This window comes from Acomys russatus, chromosome 30 (genome assembly GCF_903995435.1).
Source record: "Acomys russatus chromosome 30, mAcoRus1.1, whole genome shotgun sequence".
Classification (NCBI taxonomy): Eukaryota; Metazoa; Chordata; class Mammalia; order Rodentia; family Muridae; genus Acomys; species Acomys russatus.
In genome coordinates this window covers 34766211-34776323 of record NC_067166.1, presented here as the reverse complement: position 1 = coordinate 34776323, position 10113 = coordinate 34766211, and the positions used below count along the sequence as shown (strand labels likewise).

General features: G+C 41.5%; 1 protein-coding gene across 1 annotated transcript in view; it reads right to left on the bottom strand.

Annotated features, from left to right (window-relative positions):
* Positions 1–665: 665 nt before the first annotated feature.
* Positions 666–10113, bottom strand: part of Adgrv1 (adhesion G protein-coupled receptor V1) — a 469943-nt gene continuing 460495 nt past the window's right edge. The window contains exons 86-89 of the mRNA XM_051172399.1: positions 9898–10086; positions 7058–7234; position 4891; positions 666–917 (exon numbers count right to left, since the gene is read on the bottom strand). Coding sequence (XP_051028356.1) covers positions 799–917; position 4891; positions 7058–7234; positions 9898–10086 — 486 coding nt within the window. The 3' untranslated portion in view covers positions 666–798. The remainder of the gene's footprint in view (positions 918–4890; positions 4892–7057; positions 7235–9897; positions 10087–10113) is intronic.

Here is a 10113-nt window from a genome sequence, read left to right as displayed (position 1 = left end):
CAACAGTGTTCTGGGCGAGATTTCCCGATTTTTCATTCCAAGACAAAGAAAGACTAAAAAATCACAAACCAAGAAAAATTTCTCCAAAACAAACTGTACTGTTTGAATGAACCTCCTCTGAGTTCCGCGAGCGAGCGTGCTGGAGTTATTTTTAACTGCGGACAGAACACTCATCCCGGGAAGCGTTTAGTTTGTTGAGAGCAGAAATGTATCTGGCTCTGGACAGGACCATCATGACCTCAGGGCCCCATCCACACTCAGGTGGAGAATCAGCCACAGAGCACACATGACGGTTTTCAGGACTCAAAATCGTGCAGATGGAGAGAAGTGTGGACTTTGGATTCCTATCAACCACTGCTGGAAGAGACACGTGCCTGACTTCGCCTAGACACCCACTCTGTCTTTTTGTCCATACACATTTATTCATAAATAACGAGCCTGGGTGATACCAACTGGATTCTATTGCTTTTATTGATTAGTAATTTCATTAAACAATGTTATCCTAGGTAGGACGATTATGGAAAACCACTAATATTTTTACAAGCATCCTTGTAACTTACAGAAACGATCTGCTCTTTTATCACAACAGTACATTTCAAGTTGCATGAATGCTAAGCCATGTATATTCCAGACAGGACCATACCTTCTGTGTAGCCATTCAGTGTGACTGCAGACCACTACTCCCTGGGGGCACATGCTTACAGCGTTTAGTACAAAAGCCCAGGCCAATAGGAAAGTCATGCTCTTTCTAAGGTTAGTTCACGAAGCTCACGGGTGTGTATCAGTGATGGGTGAGGCTCACAGGTGCGTGTCAGCAATGGGTATCCTCCTGAGCTCTACAATCTGGGAGTCAGTCAGTGTGCCTCCCTCCTGGCTGCCTTGACCAGACTCATTGTCACTGACACTGAGACCAGCACCTGGAATGGAAGAATAAACACAGAAAACCAAACTATTAGCGTAGTAAATTCTTAATGATCAAGTTACAGTAAACCCAAACACCTTATTTCTATATTAGTAAAAGAACAGGCTATTTATTTATTTATTTGGAATAAATAACAAATACCCTTAACATTGTGGGATTATACTTGAAATTGACTCTACTTTGGTAACTTTTAAAAGTAGAAATTGGGGCTGGAGAGATGGCTCGGCGGTTGGGAGCACTGACTGTTCTTCCAGAGGACCCGGGTTCAGTTCCCAGCACCCACATTGCAGCTCACAACTGTCTGTAACTCCAAAATCTGACACCCGTAGACTACAATGCACATAAAACAAAATAAATAATTTTTTTTAAAAAGTAGAAATTGATTTCTAAAGATACAACTTTGGGTTCCTCATGTTTCCATTTTGTTTTGAGCCAGCATCTCACTCCATGGCCCAGGCTGGCCCATAAACTCACAGCAACTCTCCTGCCTCAGCTTGAGTGCTGAGCTCATGGGAGTGAGCCACCACACGTGGCTTTCTCAGTCGATTTTCCTTGTTGCCATATGATGGGCAGGTACAACTTATACTGGAGATCGTTGTCCTCAATTAAAGGCTTACCAAAGTAGATGATCAGGCAAGTTAGTAGACTTCTACATCAGTGCAGCAGCAAATCATAACCAACCCTTCGAAATCTACTGAGTCCATAGTCCCATGAGGGATCCTCAGGGTTGGCCCTTAGTGTGAGAAGACAGGCATGCAGGGAGGAGGTCACATGTGTCCTATCAGGTCCTGAGGAAACTGGCACTGAAGACTGAGCCCAAGACAATGACCTGTAAATAACACAGTGCCAGTCTCCTCGGAAACCCAGGCAGCTAGCTGCATCCAACACTTTCTGTTTTGAAAATTTTCTACTACTGGCACTGCTTTCTCCTCCATGGGGCAAACTAATTTAAAACTATCCTAGGTCAATACCTGGTCTTCCCTTCAGTAATGTAGAGGCTGTATTAAGTGTTTTTTTCTACACACAACCACACACACTCACACATAGCACTCGCAAAGTAATGTGGTCACAATGTGTGCAAGTACCAACTAATGAGCAGGTAACAGCTCCCAGTGCTTCGCTCTGCTGGCTACTCAACTTTGCAGAAGGCATGGCAAGTAAGAAGCCAGTGGCAGTGTGTGTTGTGTGTGTGTGTGTGTGTGTGAGAGAGAGAGAGAGAGAGAGAGAGAGAGAGAGAGAGAGAGAGAGAGAGAGAGAGAGAGAGAGAGAGAGAGAGAGAAAGAGAGATTAACTAAAGCTTCATGGGTGGAAGAGGATCTGGAAGGAGTTAGGAGAGGGAGAAGAATATGATTGAAATATATTATATGAAAAAGTTTAAATAAAAAAGAGAGAGAGAGAGAGAAACTAGGCTTTGCAGCCTAATTTTGACAACTCTTCTTTCATTTCAGTGCCTGCTCTGACCCTCTGGAATGCTCTGAAAAGTCCGACCAAGAAAGACAAATACCTCATGTTTCTCTCACATGTAGACTCTAGATATAAATGTTCGTATGTGCATATCTTTAGAAGACAAGAGAAGACAGAGTGAAAGAGAAGGACGAGGAATACAGAAAGGAGGGGAATACAACGGGAAGTAGACTATATATGCCATGAAATCAGAAGGGAAGGGGAGGAGCTCTTCATGAGGGAAGAGGTTCAGCCAGAGGGAAGAAGTGGTGAGCCAGGTAAGACAAAGTCTAATGATGCTTACATATGAAACTCTAACAAACCCATTTCTTTGTATGCTAACATCTCAATTATTTTTAAATCCATATCATACTTTTTTTTCTAGACTTACATATGGTATCTCTACATTTTTTATTAGCTCAATCATGTTAAAATGCTCTGTGAGTCAAGCGAAGCACATTGGTAGGCCAAGACTAGACTATAGGTCAATGTTGAGTTCTACTGTAGGTAGATGGAATGTGTGCAGGAGCTGGTGCTGCTTATTATACTATTTTCTAATAATACAGATAACTGGCATTAGAAATTGCCATTTTCATCCTCCTCCCTTTTCTTCTTCTTCTTCTTCTTCTTCTTCTTCTTCTTCTTCTTCTTCTTCTTCTTGTTTTTGGAGACAGGGTTTCCCTGTGTAGCCTTGACTGTTCTAGACTCGCTTAGTAGACCAGGCTAGCCTTGAACTCACAGCAATCCACCTGCCTCTGCCTCTCGAGTGCTGGGGTCACAGACCTGCACCCCCCACCCAGCTTCCATTTCAATCTCTTCAAATATTTTCCCCCAAAGAGTTTAGGGAACTCTATGGCACGCTAAGCTCAACCTCTAAGCCAGTCATTCCGTGCATTCCTGAGCCAAATGCACTCAGTACTTGGTATATATATAGATCACAGATCTAATTTAATTACGGCCCAAGAATTCATCCTTCTTCCGTGTTTGCACATAAAGACCTAATGGCACTGTATACAGAACTGGGACCTAATGTGCCCGGGTCAGTCCCGACTCTACTCAGTGTTTTCTAGAGCTAGTCATTCCGTTCTTAAAACTCTCCTCTGTCTTTAGCTGTCTTTCTTATATGCTAGGATTTCTCTATGGGGCACTCTTCCCTTCTGACTTAGATGCAAGCATTATCTAGTGTTTCCTATACATTCTCTTTCCTTCTCTTTCTAACTTCTTTCTTCACTTCTTCTCTTCTCTCTTCTTCCAGTCTCCTAGCTCAAAGTTAATAATCCCCACAGCTATCAATAAAACCTCTGTGTCTGTATTTCAATCTCCGTATTTCCAATATGACCTTCTACCCTGGTCCTGTGCCTGAGATACAGACTCTATGAATATTCATGAGCGGTGCTCTGCCTCCTAGAAGAGCACCAGTTTCCCTCAGCAAACCAACTGAGGAAGCTCTGCCTGGCTCACCTGGGCGAGTAGCAAGCCTCCATTTGTCCTCTGCTCTTCCTCAGCGCCCTCTTGTGTTCTGACTTACCTTCTCCATGGGAGCTCTCACACCCCTGGACCACCCTGATCTCTTCCCAGCCTTTCTGAAACTGCTTATAATTTACTCTTTTTGGTAACCTGCTGTCCTTCCTCTGAGTGCCACCAGGTCTCCCCATTCAGGGGACTTGGTCAAATATGAGGCACCAGAGTTCGTGTGAAAGTCATACCCCACTCTCCACTCAACTGTGGAGAATGTTCTGACCATTGGCTAGATCTGGGTAGGGGTTTGAAGTTTACGGCCTGTACTGTCCTTGGCTGGTGCCATAGTTTGAGCGGAACCCTTGGGCCCAAATCTGCCTATCATAATGTTCTTCTTGTAGGTTTCTAGGATCCTCTGGATCCTTCAACTTGATACCCTATGAGCATATACAGGGGGAGGAAGTCCCCCTCAGTCACAGTCATAGGGGAGGGGAGTAAGAGGAAAATGGGAGGGAGGGAGAATGGGAGGATACAAGGGAGGGGATAACCATTGAGATGTAATATGAATAAATTAATAAAAAATAAATAAAAATTTTAAAAATTACTCTTTATACTTTTTAGAAGTTATTTTGCCTCAAAAGAAAAAAAAAAAAAAAAAAAAAAAAAAAAAAAAAAAAAAAAAAAAAAACCCTTCCACGAGCCACTATAGATGCTCCACAATTCATGCCTGCCAAATAGCATTTAAATATCATGCTAAATAGCAGCAGAGGTTCCGGACTCCCTAAAGGAAATTGTAACTAAATATATTCCAGAAATGCAAGGTTAATTTGATAGAGAGCCCTCTTGACAGCTCTTTAGGATGGTCAAAATGAAATTCCAACTGTGAATCTCTAGTTTCCTCAGTATACCCAGGCAGGGGATTGCCCCCTAGAGAAGCGACTAACAAAAGCTCAAGGAGTGTGTTCCTGACATTCCTCTGCAGAACTGCTCTGAGTTCCTAACAGTGCAGGCCGCGTGCCTGTCAGGCTTTACAGGCTAGCAGGTCCTGTTCCCTGTTCCTACTCTACCCTAATGCTGTTCTTCACAAAACAAGCATCATACTGTTAGGACTGAAAGTTTTGTTTAGGTTTCTTTCCTTCCTTCATTACTTTGCTGTTTAAACCATACATTTTTTTCCAGACAGGGTTGGTTACTGTGTGTAGTCCTGTCTGTCCTGAGTGCTGGGATTAAAGGCATGCACCACCACTGCCCAGGCCCCATACAAAGTCGTTAGCTGAGAGGCATTCATAATTTGAAAGCTCCCCTGCAGGCATATGAGTATCAGCATCAGTTGTATATGTAGGGTTGAGTTTTTATTCATTTCAGTGAGATTTGTCACTTCTCAAAAGGGACTGAAGGCAGTGTGGCATTCTGAGTGTGAGCACGGGGAGGGACCAGGAGACGGTGATCGGCTTTTGGCCTCATCATTTTCTTAATTATGAGATCCTGATATGAAATACAAAATAAGATGTAGTCCATGGGGTTTTGGAGTTATTCTCAATATATGAGTTGTACTTTGTGAGGACGAAAAATGTTTTAGCAAAGCAATATACCTCTATAGAAAAATCAAGCTATTTTATGTCGAAACATTTTAAAATAACCATTAAAAAAAACCTCCCTTTTAAAGGATGTATTATCTTGATTTTTGCAATAGCAACAGTTCAAAACTTTTCTTAGAAAAAATGTAAAAAAAAAAAAAAAAGAAGAAAAGAAAAGAAAAAATGCTTAAAAACTGTTTATAGGATTTGGAAAAGCTCTAAACTGATTTAATGGTTATCCATTTAATGTTCACAATAGATTTATGATAAATCAAGTGTCTACCTTGTACTACCATAACGACAATCTTGACTGCCAATTTGAGCAGACTGAGAGGTAACCTGGTGAAGCACACTGCTCAGGATTTTGTGAGGTCATTTTCTTTCTTTCTTTCTTTCTTTCTTTCTTTTTTCTTTCTTTCTTCTAAGATTTTATTTATTTATTATGTATATAATACTCTGTCTACATGTATGCCTGCACACCAGAAGAGGGCATCAGATCACATTATAGATGGTTGTGAGCCACTATGTGGTTGCTGGGAATTGAACTCAGGACCTCTGGAAGAGCAGCCAGTGCTCTGAACCTCTGAGCCACCTCTCCAGCCCTTGTGAGGTCATTTTCAAAGACTATTAGCTCACAGGGACCCACTCTGACTTAGTGCTCTAATTCACTGGTTCTTACAAAAACTGAACAGGCACCGGGGGGGTGGTAGAACTGTGGATGGTGGACCAGATTGGAGGAAGCAGGTTGCTGGCGGCACACCTCTGAAGAGGACACCTGGCCCCTGAGCCGTTCTTGCTATTCTTTTTATACTCTGGCCACCAGGAAGTAACCATCTTTCCTCCTGCCCCTCCCTGATGTTTCTGTCATGGGCCTTAAAGCAATGGGATCCGCTGACCACAGTCTGAAGCCTCTAAAATCATGAGCCAAAAGAAATTATCCCTCTTTTGTTTCACTCAGGTATTTATTAGAGTGGAGGAAAGATCGTATTGCCATTAATGCGGATATTTCCATACTAAAAAGAATGGTATTCATTAATGATTTCTCCAGGTGCATGTGAATATCAATCAGATTTCTCACTTTCTCCATTTCTAGGTGATGTGCCACTCAGTAAGGGTCTTTAGGATCTTATTTCTCTCTGAATAGGAATTACTTACTAGGGTTATAGATTGAATGGAACTGAAAATTCTCCCTCCTGCCCCCCCCCCCCACACACAGCTCAATGAAATATTGCATACAATTTTCACACTTTGGAAATTTTAGACACATACAATGTTTGTTGCTTCTGAAAGTATCTGGAAAACATTCCTCATAAATGAAGTCTTTTTTTTTTTTTTCAGATCAGAGGCAAAACTGCTCAGTCAGTGCATGTCCTTATACTGAACTCGATTTCCTAAGATCTTGGTGTTCTAGCCAGATTTTAGAACAGAGATATTTACATTTATTTAGAGTATGTTGTTTTCTTCCTTAAAAGCAAATTATAAATTATTTTTAGGCTGTGTTATATTTGATGCTAAGAACAAAATATCCTAGGGTTTGACTGGGATCAGAAATGGGTCATGAGAATTAGGATGTGCCAAATGTGACAGCACACTCATGGAAGGAGACAGAAAGTAGCCCTGCAGGACTCCCAATGTCACTTGTGGCTTCCATACATACCAGTTTTAATGCAAATATCAAGTCATCAAACTCCTGGGACTCCTCATCAGCTATCAGGGACCCCTGGCCATATCCCCCAGAAGAAGGGAACGAGGCACCATTCTGTGGGCTTGTCTTCAGATCAGGGCTTGCCTGGCTGGTCTGTTGGAAGGACACTCTCTCCCACTCAGATGGCACCTTTTTGGGTCAGGGTAAGAGCAGAAGGAAGTAGTAATTGATAACATGAACATATACATTCATTTTGAAGCCCAATTTTGCAACGTATTTCTACACTTTCTTTAAAGACTGAATGACCTATTGAATTATTTGTATGAGTCTGCATGTTATATTTGTTCTTCATAGAATTATGCCTCTCCTGGAGTTAGTATAACTCGATTATTTAAAATAGTGTCTCAGAGTTGCATGTAGATTGCTATGGTGCCATGTATGGGGACATAAAACTATTTATTTTTTGGGGGTAAAATGTATATTAAGTAAATTCAGTGGACCATTCCAAATTCTCAACCTAAAATATATTTTGCACAGGGTCAGTATACAAAAGACATACTGAATTAAAGGGGATTTATCCAATTCCTTCCTCAGTTCTGACTTAATGCTCAAAAACAGTTCTGTCCTGAGGTGATTAAATATATTCCTGTCTTTCTAGGTAACTGGCAAATCAGGTTAGTGGTAAACAGGCCCTTAATCCTTCTTTTCCTTGGCTTTTGCTGCTCCTTGGCGTTTCATGCTCCCACAATCTCTCACTGACAGCTGGACCAAGGCCAGCTTTGAGCCTCCGAGGAATGCAGACAGACTTTAAGCTATGCAGTTGTGCAACACCCCAGAGGGACACTCAAGCAATGGCTCCAGCCCAGAACTGGACGGTCACAGCTGTTGCCCTCCGACGTGAGGTATGCTGAGAGACCGCAGGGACACTTCATACTGAGAAAAACAAACCGGGGACCTCAGAGATAAGCTGGAGGGAAGGTGAGACCTCAGGAAGATTGTCACTAAGCATCTGGGCGTCTAGAATGGCATTATTCTACAGACTGTTCTTCAGTGACAGAAACATGAGCATCTGAGTTCTCCAACACTGCAGCTTCTGGGCACATCTGTCTGAAGAACATTTACAGTGTTGTTGGGTGAATGACAAACTAGGTCTGTGAAGTTCATCACTTCAATTCAGCTACACATAGCTGAGAGATATTTCACAAGACAGGTCAGACTGAGCAAATGTAAAATTGGTAACCATTTACCAAGACAGATGACTCTTTAAAATATTACTGTTGGGTTGTTGTTGTTGTTGTTGTTGTTGTTTTTGTTTGTCACTCATTATGATAAAACAACTCAGTTTAAAGAACAAGTGGAATATAAAAACGGTACTAAATTTCAATATATTTCAAAGTTCTAAAGACATAGCTCACCTTTTTTCTTTTAAATACAATGGAGATGTCTTTATTTTTATTTTATGTGTATGAGTGTTTTGCCTGCATGCATGTATTGCATCATGTGCATGCCTGGTCCCTAAACATGCCAGAAGAGAGCACTGGGTCCCTGGAGCTGGAGTTATAGATGGCTGTGAGGTACCAGGTAAGGGCTGGGAGCATAACCTGGGTTTTCTGAAAGACCAGCAAGTGCTCTTAGTGGCTGAGCCATCTCTCTAGGTCCGGTGTTATTTCAATTTTAAAACATCCTTCTTAAACATATTCTTCTTATAGCCAAGATGTCCTCTTTTTAGTCAAAATCTTTACTTTTCTCCTCCCTAAGGCCATGACAACCACTGATCTACTTCACATTACCCAATATGAGTCAATAATTCTTTATATTAACATTTTCTCACTCAAATCAAAAGGCTATACAAAGTAGAGACACTGTAACTTTGCTTCAGTTTTAAACTAACAGGAATGAGATTTCATCCTACATGGCAGAGAAGACAAAAAGTATCACTGGATGATAGATGATTATTATATCTATCTATCTATCTATCTATCATCTATTTCTGTCATATATTTGGTCTATCTGCCTATCACATCTCTATTAGGCAGTCTATTTATCTATCCATCTATCATCCTATTAATATTTCCTCTTCAAGAAAGTGTTTCTTAACTTCACACCTATATATATATATATATGTTTTTTTTTTTTGTTTTTTTTTTTTACATAGAAACACAAATACTGTTATCCTTGTTTCCTTCATGCATAAGGAATAGCAGCTAAGCCCATCCCTGGCCTGTACCACTGCGAGGGCCGTGCATCACTGCCTCTTCTGGGACAGATGTGCTCTTCAGTCTAAATAGCGGCTCTTCCAGCACGTTGCCAAAAGGGCATATTAGTCAGACTCAGGAAATCAAACTTATAGGGACAGAATTACGTTGCCAGTAGTGGGAGGCAGATTTTCTAGAGGAAATCCTGCCTGGATTTTCCAGGAGTGCCACAAAAGCGCCCTTTGGGCCTTTGTTTTAGAACGTTGGATGGCATTTAAGTTGAAAGGAGTTGCCGCTTGTTTTCTTCTCTCTGTTGAGACTGAAGAAACATCGGGAGGACAGGCAGATAAAGACAGCTGTGAGTGTGAATTTTGGAAGATTAGTATTTTAAAAGACTTCTTAGACATATTCAATCTTTATTGCACCAAACTAGGAATTCTGAAGGTTTTTGAAGGAAATGACATATTGTTCTCTGATTTCTCAGTATAAATGGCTAGTCCATGTTGTTCACAGGACAGAAAAAAAAAAATACAATTAAGATACCTTAAATAATACTGCAGAGGGAAAAGGACTCTGAGAACCTGCTGTTTTATACTCTAATGCAAAGGAGGGCTGGTCAGTGAGTGAGAGGAAAAGCAGAGGCAGGTGGGGACACACCTCTTCCATGGCGTTGATGAGGCTCTGGGTAGACTTGTTCATCTCTGCAGCTGGAGGCATCCCGCTCCCAGGAGTGAAAAAGGCTGTGCTGGGTCCTGGGTGACCGTTGGCTTCCACGGTATAGCTGGCCTTCATAGGGCAACACGTTTGGTTGTGTAAAATGAAATAAACCACAAAAACATAAAGTCCCTATAAAAAGGAGAAAAGAAACCCATT